This window comes from Ovis canadensis, chromosome 11, assembly GCF_042477335.2.
Source record: "Ovis canadensis isolate MfBH-ARS-UI-01 breed Bighorn chromosome 11, ARS-UI_OviCan_v2, whole genome shotgun sequence".
NCBI classification, from domain to species: domain Eukaryota; kingdom Metazoa; phylum Chordata; class Mammalia; order Artiodactyla; family Bovidae; genus Ovis; species Ovis canadensis.
In genome coordinates, this window is record NC_091255.1 from 70,452,738 (window position 1) to 70,472,386 (window position 19,649).

The 19,649-nt window shown below is 43.2% G+C and overlaps 1 protein-coding gene across 15 annotated transcripts in view; it reads right to left on the reverse strand.

The window, feature by feature from the left end:
• The window catches only part of CEP112 (centrosomal protein 112), a 314,145-nt gene that overhangs the window by 257,638 nt on the left and 36,858 nt on the right, over positions 1-19,649 (reverse strand). For 13 of the 15 annotated variants that reach the window (XM_069542343.1, XM_069542341.1, XM_069542336.1 and 10 more), the window contains exons 6-9: positions 18,792-18,869; positions 10,333-10,380; positions 10,002-10,079; positions 776-862 (exon numbers count right to left, since the gene is read on the reverse strand). In XM_069542343.1, coding sequence (XP_069398444.1) covers positions 776-862; positions 10,002-10,079; positions 10,333-10,380; positions 18,792-18,869 — 291 coding nt within the window. The remainder of the gene's footprint in view (positions 1-775; positions 863-10,001; positions 10,080-10,332; positions 10,381-18,791; positions 18,870-19,649) is intronic. The other 2 variants (XM_069542339.1, XM_069542337.1) reach the window with 1 other exon arrangement.

Consider the following 19,649-nt stretch of genomic DNA (forward strand, 5'->3'; position numbering starts at 1 on the left):
AAGAAAGCGGGGCGGGGCGGGAAGAAAGCAGGCCACGTGACGCTCCGGGCTCCGCTCCCTCTCTCCAACTCTGTCATCTCACTCTGGGGCGCAGCACCCCAGGCTTAGTTGTGAAACAGACAATGCCAAGTTTCCATTTGGACCCATTCTCATGAGTTTCAAACTCATATATTAAAATTACGCTTATATGTCACTACATTTTTAAAAGCAATACTAAAATGTAGTTATACAATTATAAGGTATAAAAACTATAGATTGATGACTTTTGCTGTGCCCATTAAGAAGAAGAATTATACTTTAAAGTACAAATTGAAATACTGGAAGGCATAACTCCCAACGAGCTACTGAAAGGAAGCCAACATTGGCCTCACGGTGCACACAGGCTACACCAAAGAGAACTAAGTTCAAGATTTCTTTTTAAATTAGAAAGGAAACTGCAACTGCCAGAAGACCGAAAGATTCAGACCAAACAAACTCTAGCATCTGCAGCTGATGTTTCATCCCAGCTGCAATGAAAAGCAACGATAGAATGTAAAGGGCTGTAAGAAGGAATGAAGGAGAACTTTGACCATGTAAACCAGAAGGACTCACCTAAATACACTTTTTTAAGCAAATGAAGTTTAAAGATCAGCTTTGCTAGGATATCAATTCAGCAAGTCCCATTTATGTTAGACTCTCACATGCACATAAATATAATAAATGGATGGATGGTCACGAGACCTAGAATGTTTCGAATACTCAATTCTAAAAAGATAATGAACTGTACACTCCCTACCTTCTGAACATCAGCATCGTGCTTCTGCTGCAGTTTAAGTCTCTCTTCATGATACTTAGCTTCCAGCAGCTTTGTTTTCATGTCCACCTTCAAGGAAAATATTTTAAAGATGTTATTAATTTACTTTTCCAGTTTTCAAAAGTACACAATTAAAATAAACTCCTGTATGAAAGACAGCATCATTTTCCACGTTCACCTTACAGTCCAGCAATCACACTGCCCACACTCATACACTGGGTGTACTCTGTGACCACCTCCAAGTTGACTAAAAGTTTTCTGAACAAGCCTCATGCTACAGGCTAAAGAACACAGACTCATCAGCGATGCTCAGCCCACGGCACTCCCCGAAAGGGTCACAGTGAAGCGACATTTTGCCAAGTCCTTGGCACTGCGTGGCACAGGCCAGGAGGGTCTCGGCATTTCTTCCTCTCTGCTCCCCTTGGGGCCCCACTAACGCCCCCACCTGGGCTGGGTGGGGGGCTGACGGGGCAGAGGGGATGCAGGCAACTGCGATGGACATGTTTTCTCAGAAGTGGCTTTCCCTCCACCCTCTCTTTCTTTCTGAAGGATGAGTAACCAAGACCTCAGGTGCAGAGACTGAAGCTGTGAGCTGCGGACAGACAGGCTGCCCACCAGCCGGGTCCCCCACGACGTGGCAGAGCAGCACGCTGCCCACGCGCCCCACGCTGCCGTGCAAGTGCCAAGCAGACTCTGTTCTCTAAATCGCTACCCCCTCCGCAACATATAACTTTATCATGAATGTTCCACACACAGAAATACGTATTTTCTACACCTTGTCTTTCTCTCTGAACAATGTCTCATGGAAATCCCTCTAAAAACACTTGCTCCAGTTCTTATTCATTTTTTAAATAGTACCAACTATTCCTTCATGAGGAGAAAATAAAATCTGTTCGCCTACTCTTCTCAATGCACAGTCACCTTCTTCTCGGCCTCCACTACACACAACACTGCAAGGCATTCTCGCGTATGCACCCAGTGCACTTGGATTTCGCTTCCTGCAGGGTGGGTTCTCAAAAGACATGGCAATGGCTCACATTATCTAGATATATTTTGCCCTCTGTTAAAGGCGAATTCACATTTCTGCTGGAAGAACAGACGTCGCACTGCAATCCTAATGTCCGTGTCCCTGAAAACCACTGTGTGTTGGCCCCTTGTCACACGTCTCGGTCAGTCCAGTTCAGTCGTTCAGTCGTGTCCGACTCTTTGCGACCCCGTGGACTGCAGCACGCCAGGCCTCCCTGTCCCTCACCAACTCTTGGAGCTTGCTCAAACTCATGTCCATCGATGCCATCCAACCATCTCATCCACCATCGTCCCCTTCTCCTCCTGACTTCAATCTTTCCCAGCATCTGGGTCTTTTCCAATGAGTCAGTTCTTCGCATCAGGCGGCCAAAGTACTGGAGTTTCAGCTTGAGCATCAGTCCTTCCAATGAATATTCAGGTTATAAATACGTCACATCTTTGGGGCCTTCTGAATCTGGTCTTCTATGAAGGCCCTTTCACAGTTTCCATCCACATTTCTGTCTGTGGATCAGTAAAACCTGGTATGCGGGTTTTATTTATTATCTATTAATTTAATGCATGTATATACATTCACAGTCTGTCTCTAATAGTTTCCCCAAATCGATTATTTTTCTATTGATTTTTTCTTATATGTTTTTTAACCTTACAAATTCTTTATGTCACTTGAGTCCACTATTTCTATCATTTCTTTTACTGAGTTTGGAAAGGCTTTTGGGTAAGAAAGACCTGATGCCAAGATTTTTGTTGTTTTGAAACTTTCTGTCTGGGTGTTAATAGGTTAAGTTTTAGGTGCATCCGGAATTTTTATTTTTGTTTTTAGAGGAAAGGACCCAAGTTTACTTTCTTTCAAGTAACTGAAAGGTTGTACCAGCATCATTCATTAAATAAGTCTTTTCTCAATGTATTGACAATGAACTTTGTCACTGTGTTTTTATTTTTAAGGGGATTTAATATTTTTTCTTGAAATGTTCTTGGTTCTAACTGTGTTTTGTCTGTCTCATAAAAGCAGTTGAAAAGAGCATCCCCCTCTATTATCTCAGAGAATCTGTGTAATATGTAATACTGGAACACAGTTCTTCCTTAAACGTTTCCTCACATAAACGCATGGTTGTAGAGTAGAGTGTGTTAGTCCCCTTCTTGACACCTGTAGATATTCCTTCTAAGTGAACCAGCACTCACAAGTGCTGAGTTTCCTAAGTTACACGGACTTAGTAAGTGGACGCAAGCTTCTCACTATCACAGTAGGTCTGCTGGTCCGTCCTGAACTTGGAACGGCTCTTCTACCATGTCTGATCCTGTAACATCATGCATTACTCATTTGGAAAACATCAGTTCAATGAGGTGCAGAGATTTCCAAATATTGAACATTTCATTACATAATATCAAAACCTCACACTGGTTAATATTATCACCAATCTCATTGGAAAAGTCTTAGTATTGGAAAGTCCTCAAGCTCACAGTGACTGATACAGGGTTGCCAAAATTCTAATTTGTATTAAAAGGTCAAATTCTCTCATTAGCAGTAAATATGGTCAGTGGTTTTGCTTAAAGTGACAGGCTCCATTTGTTCACTTTCCAGACAATGTCTCCCAATAACCACGTCTGAATAACCGTATTTTGCCGCTCAGTCATTCTATCAAGTGGAAATGGCCTCCCGTAAGCAGGAGCTACTACAGTTCATCACTGAGGAAGCCCTGGGGCTTTCCTTCTGGTGCTCCGGCTCATGCCTGGATAGGCACCCTAAGCCCTCTAGGCACCGTTCTGCTTCGTCACTCAGCTAGCCAGACGGTGTGTATTTGAGTTACAAGAGTTAGTAAAATTAATAATTTTCTACTTGCTTCACTGAGAACATTCTTAAGTAAGATTGGTAATTTTCTCCCTGGGAGCATGTGGCAATGAAGAACACGCCGACTGGTGCCATCTGGTGCCACTGCCTTGATGTGGGTGAGAGCAGAGTTTTACCCAACACTCTGTGTGCAAAGTCAATGCAAATTTAAGTACAGTTAAAAAAAAAAAATTTAATTATTGCAAAAATAATTTTGACCTCATGACCTCATGGATCTTAGGGATCACAGGGTTCACGGCCCATACTCTGAGAACCACTGCCCTGAAGAAACTCTTGTGCATAAGTGTCAGGAGACACGCACAAGATTGTTCACAGGGCTACTGTTTGTAAAAGTAAAAAATTAGAATAGATTCATCGACACAATGGCAAGAAAGCGTGGCAGATTCATTTGATAGAAAGTACCGTAAATGAAGCCAACTACAGTTGAATGCCTAACAAACAGGAGTGCTACCCACATACTACTGAGTAGAAAAGTTTAGTTTTATTTAAAGGAAGTTTAAAATCCACCAAACAAAAGTATTTTCACTCTTAAGAAGGCAGGCATTGGTAGCAAAGTCAACTTAAAGAGCAAAGGAGGCAAACGACGAAAGCCTGAGGACGGCAGTTATTGTTGGGGAGGTGGACGAGAAGGTGGACGGCAGGCGGCTGGCGTCTCGGTCAGGATCTAACCCTTGCCTGCATGTGGTCCATGATGGTTTTCCTTTGAATAATTATCACATCTTGTAAGACTGTGAGTCTCTGAATGCTCTATTCATAAGAAATGCTTTAAAGTACAAATTCCTTCATTTATTGCATCAATGACTGTAGATTTTGTCATTTGGATTTATTTAAATTCGACATTTTACTAGGAGTTCGCAAAAGGAAAAAATGCCTAAGTGGCATTACGTGTGAGAAAGAAGCAAGGCAGCCTTTCAGGCAATGGGTGGGAACGTTCACTGTGGGTGGAGGTAAAGTTCAAAGGAAATACTCTATTTTATTTCACGAAAAGGGCAATTTCTACCATCTGTTCTCTGAAAACTGATGGTTGCTCTGAAAACCGATCTCCTCTCGTTGTGTTCTCTTCTTTCATTTTAAGTGACAACGGTTTTCCAAATGTCTTAATCTATATCAGAAATCTTTTCTAAGAATACTAAAAAAGTAAAAAAAAGAAGCACACTGCTTGGTGGTGCTCAAGGTCACACAGTCCTGTGATGTGGATATCACAGGAAATGTGTTAACAATTACAAAGGCAGACAAGTCCAAGCATGTTTGTGAATGACAGGCTAAGGTGAAAATACAGGGTCACAGTCATCAAACATGTCTTCCCATAATGCCAGATACGTTGAACAAAATTTCTAATCTTAAAATAATGTATATATGTGTTTTTTCCAATCAAAAGAAAACTACAACAGTTCTTCAACTCTATTAAAACAATACTGTGAATATTACTCATTTTACATCTAAGGTATTTTCTACACAATTACACACTTAAAATGGAAGTTGCGTTTTATAAAGTTTAATTTCCAAAGGCTAATTAAAGATTTCAGAACTCACCAAAGCATCAACAGAATTAAATCATTTATTAAATGCAGACAAACTCTGTGATCTATAGCGAACTTCATGCCACTCCGTTCTTTCCACACTTGCTGCATTCCTTAAGCACTCAGCCTCCTAAGTTTTTACTTTATAACATTAAGAACTGATTAATCTAGATTATCGTCACTACTCAGAGTAAAACCCTGTGAAATGGACCTGAGATTTAAATACAAAGAAGAGATTTTAAAAGAGACAAAAATATGAATTAATTTTTTCATAATCTTGGAATAAGAAATCTTTCTACACAATACAAAAGCCTAAAGCCATAGAGAAAAGGCTGATAGAGCCACCTACTGAAAAGAAAACTTCTATACGTTTAAAAAAAAGGCAGAAATAAATAAAAAGACATAAAGAGAAAAATACCTGTAAGATACGTGACAGAGACCTGAGTTCCTTAATATACAAACTGCTGACGAATCACAAGGAAGACAAGCAGACTAACAAAAATAAGGAAGGCATAATAAAGGACAGTTCACAAAAGCGAAATTAAAAAGACAGTGGAGTGAGTGAAGTCGCTGGGTCGTGTCTGACTCTTTGTGACCCCATGGACTGTAGCCTATCAGGCACCTCCGTCCATGGGATTTTCCAGGCAAGAGTGCTGGAGTGGATTGCCATTGCCCTTTCCAGGGGATCCTCCCGACCCAGGGATCAAACCTAAGTCTCCCGCATTGCAGGCAGACGCTTTACCGTCTGAGCCACCAGGGAGGCCCCAAAAAGACAGTAGACAGGCACAAACATGCTCATTCTCACATCATAAAAGCAATGCAAATATTAAAACAAGATACTACTTTTTGTCTCACAGATAATCAAAAATGTTTATGATTCAGTGCTGCTGATTAAATGGGGAGGCAGACCTGCTCACACACTGTTGGTGCGAGTGTAAACAGACGAGACCTACAGCACTCACCCACTCAGAGCACGCAACTGGGTGTCTGTGAGCACACCAGAGAATCACGCAGCATCGCCCCAGCCTAGCTTAGGGCGCTTTCGTTACTCCAGAAAGGAGCACTCACGCCCACTGGCCATCAGCCTCCACTCGCCAACGCCTACAGCCCGAGGCAGACGCAGCATCCTTTTAAGGGCGATCTGTCAATATCAATAAAAAATGGAAACGTGCAACCCTGAGCAACTAGAGTTCACAGAATTTATGGTCTAAGAATAAGCGCGGAATACATACAACTGTACACAGGGACATTCTTGAAACACGGCTGCTTGTAGCAAAATATCCTTCATAACCTACATCCCTCGGAAGCAATCTCCAGTAATAAAACATGGGCCATCAATAAAACTAAGTACAGTGCAACTATTTAAGAGGATTAAGCCATGTTACTGATATAAAAATCATCAGAATTATGTTTGAATTTAAAAAGCAAAATGAAACAATATGCAGAGTATGATCTAGTATATTATTTGTATTTTTTAACTTTTAAAGAGAATACATATTAAATTTTTATCAATGATTACCTTGAAGAGTGATCAGATGTTGTGAAAATAAATATTACTATTTAATTTTAATATTTACTATTTAATTTTAAAATAAACATAACTCAAACAAAACTATTTCTTATTTTTACAACATGACCCAGCAACAGCGAAAGTATTTTTGGATGAGAACACAAGTAAGACACCTCAGGGTTGTCCAACCTGGGTGTGCAAGAGTCTGCTGAATTTCAAAACAGAAAAGCCACCACCCTCGGGCCCACAAGTTAAGCGTCTAAGAAAAGTGACTTCAGCCAGGGGACCTAAGACCATCCTTCTAAAATGACGAAATGCATCACAGCGTAGCTAGGCATTTAAGCATAGGGAAAAGTCCAAGTTAGAAAACTATCTCTGGAAAACCAGCAAAAATAGTAAAGCAGGATTGATATTTTCTTTTTAACTCTTTTTTTTTCAAATGGACTTTTAAAATTTATCCACCTATTCAGGCACCATTCTAGAAAGAGTGGGGGGGAGGTGCACAAATACAATGAGGCTAAAGTAGATGGACGGGAAGCTGACACGAACGTGTGACCGTCAGAGACTAGGACAGCGCGCAGAGGTGAGCGCCGTGCAGAGCGCAGCGGCCGGAGACGGGCCCTGGACGCCCGGCCCCCGCAGCCCCTGGACGCTCGGCGCCCGCAGCGGCCGGAGCCGGGGCGCCGGGTCTCCCGTCGGGAGGGCAACGAGGCAGCCCATCAGGCAGAGCCACACCAGGTTCAGCAGAGAGATGCACACGGGGATCAGGACACCGAAAAGCCTGGATAGCTTTCTATTAATGATTAATGGTTTCTATTTCAAAAATGAAAATATTAAAAGAAAAACTGTCCTAAAACTGAAAAAAGCTTTTAAAAATCCATGCTCTGTATTTAAAATACAATTAGTATCTCTATATTCACAAAGGCAATCTAAACGGCCACTTTCCTCAGCATTCCAGTGGCTCCTAATTGCCTCTGCCTTCTTACATTCATTCTCATTTTTGCATAGGACACATTCTTTACTTGTATCTTAAAATCACATACAATTTTCACAAGACTTCCAAGTATTAATTTTTATTTTAGAGGTTGAATTTTTTATGTTACTATACTTACAAAAATCCATCATTTCAATTTTACCACGTAAGACATAGTTCATTACCCCATACAAATATTTGAATGCATATAAAGATAGAGATATGAGGATATTTTTTTCCAGAATTATTTATATTAGTGAAAACTCAATCTCAATACCTAACAATAGGAATACGTCAAATTAACTGGGGATAATTCCATAATATAGACTATAATCCAGCCATTGGAAATAAATGCTTGGACAGCAAGAAGGTCAAAGCAGTGAGTCCTAAAGGGCATCAGCCCTGAATATTCACTGGAAGGACTGATGCTGAAGCTGAAACGCCAGTGCTTTGGCCACCTGATGCCAACAGCCAAGTCCCTGGAAAGACCCTGATGCTGGGAAAGGCTGAAGGCAGACAGAAGAGGGCGAGGTGGCTGGATGGCATCACCAGCTCAATCGACATGAACCGGAGCACACCCCTGGAGAAAACGAGAGACAGAGAGGACAGGTGTGCTGCAGTCCCCGGGGGCATGAAGAGTCAGACACAGCTTAGCAACCGAACAACAACTTTCTGGAGAAAGCCAGAGAGAGAATTCACAATATTTGCTTGTAGCCAGGAATAGGCAGGAATGTGTTCTGATGTTACTAAATTTTACATGTAAAGATGTATGTATCTCATGTTAAACATATATGAGAAATAAAAGAATAGACATCAAAAATAAATAAATGCTTAGGAACAATATTTAGTAGCATAAAATACTCAAGTTATACAAAAAATACTCAAGTTATATCATCTCAATTTTCTAAAGAAAAAATAACATGTATTCTGTAGAATATGTTTAAAAAAGAGTCAAAGTCAACACAATGCTGCTTTTTCATTTCCATATATTAAATGCCTAGGGGATTTTATTTCCTTCTTTACATATGTCTGTATTCTACAAAATTTCTTCCCCCTCTGGGCAATAAAAAAACCTTTATTTTTCTTTATTTTACAAAATTTATTTAACAAACACCCAAAATTATTTTATAGTCACAGATACTACTTTAAAAGAGACTTAAGTTCTCACACTGAAGCAACTCAGCCAGCATATACTCTTAAATATTGTAGGAGAAAAAAAAAAAGACCAAAAATTTCACCCAAAATAGTCAGAAACGACTATGTAACTACACAAAGGGTTATTTTAGGCAAAGCATACACTGGGTGTATTTTAAGATGTGCTGTAAGTCGATGTTTACATGCAAACTTCTCAGTGACCCCACAAATGTTTTTACCAGTATACCAAAAAGAAAACCAAAAACGTAAGGGTACAGAAAAAAAAAAAAGCCATACACATTTAGAAATGAATCTCTGGTGCAACACAGGATACTTTTAAGTATCCTCTCTTTCAACACATATGTGGGCAACACTGGTATGCTCAGCCCTAACCCAAGGTGTAACCATAAAGAATAGGAATACTGTGTCACGAAAGACCAGAGAAATTTTCAAAAAGACAGGAGGGAACTATTCCATGGTAAGCAGTCTGAACAGTAAAAGGGAAAATGGTTGGTAATGACTTGGAATGATGTGTAAAAACAAGTGACAATTTCTTAAAAGGAAAGAAAAAATTTCAGAACAAGAATTTCAAAGAAGGTCCATCTGAATATAAGTATTGTCCTCAAAGAGTTTTTATGGAATGCAACATCTTTTCATTTCAACAGGCTTTTTTAAAAGCGCTAGCAGTGCGGCAAGAAACGAACGCCTGCCGGCCTCCAGTGCGCGCTCTAAAGGGGCCTCTGAATCACTGAGGTCGGCAGCCATCACTCCAGCAGCTGCAGCTGAAAGGCGTGGGGGAGAACTGGAAGGCTAGCACCGCCCTACGTACACTGCTGACACCGTGCACCCAGCTGGTAACGGGTGAGAACCTGCTGCCCAGCACGGGGACCCCGCTTCAGTGCTCTGCGGTGGCCTAGACGGGAAGGAGCCCAAAAGAGAGGGGCCGTGTGCGCATGCGCACCTGGGAATCCCTCTGCTCTGCAGCAGAAACGAACGCGCCCTCCAGAGCAACGATGCTCCAGTGTCAGTGAAAACACGACGGGAGCCCTGCCTTCACCTGCACCAGGATTCTGTATTTGCACCAACGGCCTCTTCCTACCAGGCATCCGTTACTCTAACTAGGACCTGAAAACCCATGTTACGCAAAACATGAAAACTGCGTGCGCAGGTTAGACAGGCCAGAAACATCGCGGTCCTACCTCTTTCTCATGCATGCGGGAGAATAACTGGTCATCGTGGAGACTGCTGGATTTTCTCAGGCTGAATTTCGGAGTCATCTGTTGAATGAGGAAGAGCCATTCAATACTTGTTCAGGCCTGGTGTAGCCAAAAGTAAACTCTAAGCTGCCTGAACTTCATGCCCAAATAACAGAAACACTGGAGGAAAAAAAGTGATTGATTCACTTCCAAGTGATAGGATTAACAAGAGGCTATGCTTCAGAATGTGGACTGGCATTACTTTCTGTAAACAACTAAACAATGATTTTAAGACATCTGCCCACAGGGAAAGCGCAGGGCAATTCTCACCTACCAGAGTAACTGGGATGGGCTTCTGTCTCAGGTATCGAGGGTTTTCTATCTGAAATTTTTAAAATAAAGACATTAATATTTGAGCATTAATTAAACTATAATGGAAATGGTTTCCATATGTCTTAATGTTTAGCATGTTTCTTAGAATGCGTACTGCATGATATATTTCTAGTGGCCCACTAACAAAACGTGAAGCGTAAGTGCCTTGGCATACGCAAACACCCGTGAGTGATCCTCGCACAGCCAAGGCCCCGGCCTCCCCCTACTCCTGCTCACCCCACAGTTCACCCCCAGGTCCTGAAGGACTCTCGTCACCTGGACACGGCAGGCCTCCTGCGCCTCTACCGCTGCCCACCCCGCTCCAGTCCCCGTAAGCACGCACCTAGCATCCTTCAAGTCTCAGTTTTATCATTAAACCCCCAGGCAGAGTTGGAAATCTGAATGACATAAGCATATGAAGACACGCTGAAACTATTTAGGACTATGAAAAATGTAAAGTAATACCACAGGAGACGGTATTTTACAGCCACCAGAGAGGCACGCATTAACAATTTGACACACAGTTATAGAAAACAAACTTACGGGTTACCAGGGGGTCCCTGGTGGCTCGGAGGTTAAAGCATCTGCCTGCAATGCGGGAGATCTGAGTTCGATCCCTGGGTGGGGAAGATCCCCTGGAGAAGGAAATGGTAACCACCCACTCCAGTGTTCTTGCCTGGAGAATCCCATGGATGGAGGAGCCTGCTGGGCTACAGTCCACGGGGTCACAAAGAGTCGGACACAACTGAGGGACTTCACTTCACTTAGGGGGTCTGGGGGAAAAGAGTAAATCGGGAGACCGGAGTTGACATAGACACACCCCTATATATAAAATATGCAGCTCGCTTGGTAAAGGATCTGCCTGCAACGCAGGAGACCCAGGTTTGATTCCTGGATCGCAAAGATCCGCTGGAGAAGGAAATGGCAACCCCCGACAGTGCTCTCGCCTGCAGAATCCCATGGACAGAGGAGCCTGGCAGGCTACACAGACCATGGGGTCGCAAGAGTCAGGCATGACTTAGCAACTAAATCACATCACATATACAAACAGACAAATAATAACAACCTACGATACAGCACAGGGGATTCTCCTCCAGACTCTGCAATGACCCAGACGGGGAAAGAGTCTTAAAAAGAGTGGGCACATGTGTAGGTGCGATGGATTCCCTTTGCTATACAGCAGAAAGTGATGCAACTGTGCAAATCAAGTAGACAAAAAAATTTTAAATAGATCAGTTCAGTTCAGCTGCTCAGTCATGTCCAACTCTTTGTGGCCCCATGGACTACAGCACGACGGGCTTCCCCATCCGTCACCAACTCCTGGAGCTTGCTCAAATTCATGCCCATCAAGTCGGTGATGCTATCCAACCATCTCATCCTCTGTCGTCCCCTTCTCTTCCCTCCTTCAATATTTCCCAGCATCAAGGTCTTTTCCAATGAGTCAGTTCTTTGCATCAGATAGCCAAAGTATTGGAGCTTCAGCTTCAGCATCAGCCCTTCCAATATTCAGGACTGATTTCCTTGAGGTTTGACTGACTTGATCTCCTTGCAGTCCACGGAAAACTCAAGAGTCTTCTCCAACACCACAGTTCAAAAGCATCAATTCTTCGGCACTCAGCTTTCCTTATGGTCAAGCTCTCACGTCCATATATGACCACTGGAAAAACCACAGTCTTGACTAGACGGACCTTTGTTGGCAAAGTAATGTCTCTGCTTTTTAACATGCTGTCTAGGTTGGTCATAGCTTTTCTTCCAAGGAGCAAGTGTCTTTTAATTTCATGGCTGCAGTCACCATCCACAGTGATTTTGGAGCCCCCCCAAATAAAGTCTGACACTGTTCCCACTGTTTCCCCATCTATTTCCCATGAAGTGATGGGACCAAGTGCCATGATCTTCGTTTTCTGAATGTTGAGTTTTAAGCCAACTTTTTCACTCTCCTCTTTCATTTTCATCAAGAGGCTTTTTAGCTCCTCTTCACTTTCTGCCATACGGGTGGTGTCATCTGCGTATCTGAGGTTATCGATATTTTTCCTGGCAATCTTGATTCCAGCTTGTGCTTCTTGTAGCCTGGCATTTCACATAATGTACTCTGCATATAAGTTAAATAAGCAGGGTGACAATATACAGCCTTGATGTACTCCTTTCCCGATTTGGAACCAGTCCGTTGTTCCATGTCCAGTTCTAACTGTTGCTTCTTGACCTGCATACAGATTTCTCAGGAGGCAGGTCAGGTGGTCTGGCATTCACATATCTTTAGGAATTTTCCACGTTTGTTGTGATCTACACAGTCAAAGGCTCTGGCATAGTCAATAAATGAGTTTTTAAATAAATAAATAAGTTTTAAGAAATAAATTAAGGTAAAAAACAAAAATTAAAAATTTGATGATAAAAGTGTTGCAAATGTGGGGCCTACTGTTGGGTGTATGACTTAGTACATTTACTTTGGGAAACATTATTAAATAAAGATAATAATAAAGTCTAGTTAAATATCATACCAGAGAAAAAGGCATAGTCTTTAGTAAACAACATGGTACTATATATACACAGCTTTTTGAAAAATAGAGGCAGCCAATTTCCAGCAGGCAGCAAAGTACACTCAATAAATATTTATTGTCTGAAGGTATATATATGAAAAGTAAGTAACCATTCTCTATTTTTGGAATGGAGAAAACCAGCATAGAAATTAGTCCTTCAAAGACACATGCACATAAAACCCTAGTTCATGAAGCAGAATTAAATACAAGGGGAAAAATAAAGGAAGAGAAAAACAGAGAATTCTCAAAGATGCTCAAGCTCTAATTAAGCTTAAAATTTAAACCCAAAAGCCAAGAAAACCATTTGTGACTTATTTTTACCCAGCTCTACATTTATAAGCAGAGTACAAAATATTGGCTTAGCTAATTACAAAGTAGCCTTTCAACTATGCAGAAATAACTCCTATTTCATCTTCTTCATCTTTAAAAACCATTACATACAGAAGTTAAGGGCTCATCGTGTTATCATAAATTTCCTCTCTCGAGTTGACAAAAAGTCTACTGGAATATTTGAAAGCAACGCTGTAAACAAGCACAGATCTTCTGTTGTTCTTACTAATTTACAGTGCATTGTCTCATAGCCACTTTTAACACGTGATGAGAATTACTCATAGGAGAGCATGTTCTTGAGTCTGTCTGAGGGAAATAAGCAATCTATTTTCTGACTTTATAACCGCAGCCAGATGTGCTTTGAAGCTGAATGTCCCCACTCTGTAATCCACAAGTAACGGGACTTGCGGAGCTCTGTGAACAGTCTTAACGCTGACTTTCTTCACGCTCTCCCAGAAGCCTTCTTGTCCTCTCACGATACCTCACGAAAGGACACCACGGTCAGGAACACCCAAACTGGAAGATAGAAAGAGCTGATGGGAAGCGCTGAAGTCTAACAAAATGGTATACAGACAGTAATGCCAAAACTAATTGAGTTCCAATGGCATGAATAAATCACACAACAGAATGTTTCGTGTTCGAAAAACAAGTAGAATCACAATAATAAATAAACAGTAATTTAAACTAGACATGGAAACAGCTATCTGAATGCTCTCTCATGAAAATTGCCTTTTGACGCTTTGTTTAGTTTTTTAGCAGAATAATTTTTTTCAAATTATTCAGGATTTGGTCAAACTGACCTCCTTATAGACTAATATTGATCAAAGAGAGATGTTCCAATGTTTCAGAGAAATAGAAAGACATTTTATCTGGTATTTCAGCCATCCTAGAGGAAAGGACATTCTAAGGCACTCTATCACTAGCAGCACAACCAGATAACTGTTCTTACAGTCAGAAAACCCGTCAGGAGAACGGCCAAGCCTCTTTCTAGAGCATAAAATAAATTCAGTCACCAGTGTCGCTCATGCTCCAAAACAATGCTCTTACTGTGAGTCGATGTTTTAGAAATTGAAAAATGTTTTCCACAGAAAAAAATACAATACTACAAATTGGTTTACTCACATTTCAACATTTAATGAGCACAAATAAAATACAGATAAGAGACACCATCCACCGCCACACGGAGACGCAAACAAGCCAAAGGGCAGAATGGAAAGGGACGCGCACCATCGTGATTTGGGAGGCAAAAAGCGTGCAGTGCAGCTGTTAGAGAAGAGGCCCCTCAATAACCGAGAGCGTCAGGTGGACGCGTAAGGGCGCAAGTCTTTACTTCCTGTCTTACGACACAGCCTACAATCGCCTCCGGGCGGCATGCAGCTCTAAGCAGAAAAAGTGAACGACAGAGGTGCTGCAGACGACATGGGAGAACAGCTTCAGGAACTCAAGACAGCCAAACCCCTTACACAGACACAGAAAGCGTGTCCATGAGACGAAGTCGTGGGGAGATGAACCACGTGAAAATCTAAACTTTCCGGGACCTCCCCGGTGGCCCAGTGGCTAACACTGCACTCCCAAAGCAGGGGCAGGGGGTCAGCCCCCGGTCAGGGACCCACATCCCACGCGCTGCAACCAAGAGTCCGCCTGCCTGAGCCGAAACTCGGAGCCCTGTGCACCCAGATGAACAAATAAAAAATTAAAAAAAAATTAGTTCCTGTTCATCAAAGACACCAGTAAGAGAATGGGGGAAAGCAACAAAGTGGAAGAAACTGGTTACGAGACTAAATTCCGAAAGGACTCATCCAGAATAGATACAAAGCTCTTACATACTGGCAAGAAAAAGGCAGACAAGCCCAACAGGAGAACGCGCCAAGTCCCCCGTCAGCACTGCTCCCTGGCAGGCTACCCAAACTGTACTGGAGGGACTATCAACGCATTAAGAGGGCTCGGACTTCATCAGTTGCCAGGAAAACGCATGTTCAGTCCACACGTGCGCTGTCACTAGCCGCTGCAGAGAATGGCTCAGTTGCATACTTTAAAGAAAAACTGTTAATAACTGGCACCTCCAGGCGCCGAGAGAAAGCGAGGGGTGAGCGCGGCGCAGCCGCGTCAGATGAGGACATGCACGGGCGCCGTCCAGCCCGACGGGCGTTCGCAGCACCGCGCGCACCGTCACCTTGCGCCCACCCTCGCGGAGCCCACGCCCCGCTCCTCCACCTGGACTCCCCGGCGGGTCAGCTCGGCACACTTCCCCCGGCCCCCACGCTCCTTACCCGGGGTTCCGGGACTTGCAGGCGCCCCTGGCCCTGGACAGGAGGTCCGGCCAGGGGCCCTGCCCTCCAGGGGGGCCGCAGGGCTAGGGGTGCTGTCCACCCTCCCGCTGACCATCCTGTCCTGCGAGGTCTCCAGGACATGAGTTCTCCAGAACAGAACAGAACACAATGTTCTCTCGCCCATTCTGCAGAGACCTGACCTCAGGGGGTCACCTAAAGTGTACCCACTGTTTGCTCCTGGTGGAAGCAAGCCTCCACAGTCAGCACAGAGGCCCCGGTGGGGACGGGCTGGGGGCGGTGACCCGTGCAAGGCCCAAGAGAACCTCCTCCTCCAGATCCCCCAGTCCTCCTCAGGAAAAAAAGAAAAGAAGTTTATATAAAGACTGTCGTGAATGAAATGTACATAAGATGGGTTAACAAAGCAAAAAAGCTCCCCCAAAGCTAAAGGTTAAAAAGGCTAGAGAGTAATAATAATAAAAAATAATAATACAGGAGAAAAACTTAACAGCTAGGTTTAGGAAGTAAATCTCTACTTGAGTCATATATTCACAGGGAAAATATTAAAACACTCCTGGGAAAAGAAAGAATATAACTGGGGGAAATGTATTTTTTCAACAAAAACTAGAAAATTCAAAATCTGGAACTTCTAATGCATCCGAAAATAGGTGTTGACAGGCATGCCAGCAACATGAAACAATGAGCCCTTGGTATAGAGCACAAAAATTAACCAGCTATTAACTGATCATTCAGAGGAAGAAAGAAGGAAAAGTCCGCCACACATTCTCACACAAAACTAAACTCAAAGCAAAACCTAAGCTCTTTAATACACTGGATATTTACATTATTTCACTGTGATCAAGAGATATAGTTGAACCTGATCACTGGATATTTAAATTATTTCACTGTGATCAAGAGATATAGTTGAACCTGATTAATGCATCCATACTATAAATATATAAAAATGCGGGACTTTATTTCACAGTTAGTACATTCTTTGAACAATAAAAATGTGAAACAAAATCCCAGGCGGCCCTAGTTTTAAGGCAGTACCTCAAAATATTTTAGATTTTTATCTTAATTTTATTATACAAATGAAAAGTTTAATCCTCTGACCAGTTAAATATTCATGAAAAGTACTGCGTGTGCCATGGAAGGCACCTCAGAAGTTGCACACGGCCCAGGGCAGAGGCCGATTCAGAAGGATGTCGCAGAACGTCCTCCTCCGCTTCTGCTCTCCAAGGCCTCCTCGCTCCTCTCCCGCACCAGTAACGCAGGACTTGTCCCAGGGACAGCTTCCCCGACCCCATCAAATTTGGAAATGGTTTTCTTTTGACCCATTCCCCTCTCGTTATCAATGCTATTTCTCTCTTCTCCTTCATGAACATACCTTCCAATGACCCACTCAAATCCCCTCTGACCCTCTGACGGTGGCCACTGAGTCCCAGTTTGAAGTCTCTAAAGACAGAGCTGCTCCAGGCTCTGGGTGCGGCCACCACGTCCAGCATGTGGCTGCAAAACAGGACTGCAGCCCTGGAAACCACAGAGGTGAAAACTTGAAGCTCCCCGATTACTCGCCAACGCCAGCAGTCTACGATAAAAGGGCGAAACCTTGAAATGATCCCCCCATCAGACAACCAGGTGGCCGACAGCGAGCCAACCCTCCCATTTTCCTGGAACCAAAGCTTTGGATGCCCTCCTGTTCGGCCCGCCAGGCAGTCACTAAGCATTCTTTATTCTCTTTGAAATGTGTTCCTTTTCCATCTCTCCCATGCTTGGAGTCACGGCAAGGTGGAGCCCCACACCCGACTGCTCCCTCTCTCCATTTTGATACACATCCAACACAGCCTTCATACCACCACCCGCTCCGCCTCCTTAAAGCACTGCCTTCATCAAAGGTCATTATTAGCAAGAAGGGTTTCAGGGTTTTTATAAAAATGACAGTCCCTGATGTAGGCGAAGAAGTAAACCATGAACAGTCCTGTAGACTTCCACTTGGAAACAGACTGGGGCACGCCTCACGCAGGGCAACGCCCAAGGCCTGCCATGACCTGAGGTGAAGGTGAAGGTGAAGGTGAACTCGCTCAGTTGTGCCTGGCTCTCCGCGACCCCGTGGACTGTAACCTACTAGGCTTCTCCGTCCATGGGATTCTCCAGGCAAGAATGCTGGAGCGGGGTGCCATTTCCTTCTCCAGGGGCTCTTCCCGACCCAGGGATCGAACCCGGGTCTCCCGCATTGGAGGCAGACGCTTTACCCTCTGCGCTGCCAGGGAAGCCAACATAACCTAAGAAAGCAGCCAAACAGGAACAAAGGGCTCTTTCACGGAAGTCTGGTGCAGCTGCTCCTTCTATCAGCAATGAACTGGGAGCAACGCACATAGCCAAATACCAGAATGCTCAAGCGAGGAATGAACCATCCACTCAGAAGAAAATCGGTGCTACCGTCAACAGTCACGCTGACAGAACTACTGTGACCCGTCCCGAATTTAAAGCAGCGCGTGACAAACTAGCAGTCATAATTCAACCCCAATTCCGTGTAATGTTTGATTTTATAAAGACATGCAGAAAAAATAGGGAAACAACAAGATGTCAATACATCTCTCAGCATATCTGACTTTCTGTATTTTTCCAATTACAAATTATTTTTATAGTAATAAAGTTGGGTTTTAAAAATGGAGTAAACCCCTTTCCACTTCCTGAAAGCATTAAACAGCGTGTATGTAAAGTGGAAGCGGACTAACCTCAGAGCCCACGACTCTCTCCAATCTAAAAGCTCCACTTCTGCCTTAGCATTCAAGCTCCACAGGCCCCAGCCTGGCAGCTCTGCCCGCGGCCCCCTGAGTCCCACCCTGCCCGCCTTTCTTCATGCCTCCTTCGGCCTTAAGTTCCTGGCCCCTTTCCCTCCACCCTCCAAGCACACTGGCACCCCGGCCTCTGCAAATGAAAACTGTTGTCCGCAATGGCGGTTCATGCCTGAAGTCTGCCAGAGAGCTTTCCACCCACGTTTCTGGGTAACTCATTCTGGTATTCAATCATATACTGTCTGAAACTGTATTTAACTGTTTCATGTGCGTATCTCTTGTCTCTCCAATAAGAAAGCCAGCTTGTCGCGCACAGGGACCATTCATGCTTCTCCTTCCCGTCCCCCAAGTCCTTCCCAGCGCTCACCCAGGACTAAATGTCTAACAATGGTAAGAGTGACTGTTTAGAATTAAATCAGTTCAGATGTTTCCAAACACAAAATGATTCTGCCACATCAACATACATTCATTAAACAAATGCTTTTTTACCCCAAGATTCCAACTATTAAGGCGAGTTTCCATGTCGCTGTCATCCAAAGAAAGAGTAGATTTTTTCAAATGGATATCCTGGAACACAAAAAAGAAAAAGAAAATAGAATGAAAACAAAAGACAGAATGGAGGAAAGAAGGGTAGGGGGGAGGGAGGGAGGGAAAAATAACAGAGGAAAGGCGGGAAGGAGGGCAGGAGGGAGGAAAGAAATAACAGGAAAGGCGGGAAGGAGGGCAGGAGGGAGGAAAGAAATAACAGGAAAGGCGGGAAGGAGGGCGGGGGAGGGAGGGAGAAAACAGGACCAAATGCGTGTCGCTCAGAGTCCTGAGTGTCCACGCGCGTTCTGGTTAATGCTGCACCACCCTTGGAGGAAACTACTCAGAGGAAAGGATGCTACAGCTGAGCTAGTTCTCAGTTCCAAGGGATGACTGTTTATTGCAGCTGCTTAAGGCTATGAGACTCCTTCACAATAAACTCACATTAACTAGATTTCAAAAAAAATCAAAAGAATATTTTTAAAAAATAATCCAAACTCTTTAACTTCTTTTACAAAAAGTTTTAATTGAGGTGTACCACAGTAGTTTTAAAGGCAGGAAGGGGAACACTTGAAAAGATGAATTACTTACTCTCGTTAAAATGAGTTAACAGAGAAGTTTGGGTTGATGTCCAAGAAGCTCTTTGTTCTTAAATTGTTTCTCATTATACACCGAACAGAAAGAGAAATAAGCCTTGGATTCACATCATGAAAATGTAATCATGGTAATTCTCAACTTTGTTTAAAAATTAAAACCCCATGCTCTTTTCCCTGCTGTATAATTTTTTATATTCCATATTTATCAAATCAGATTAAAATCATA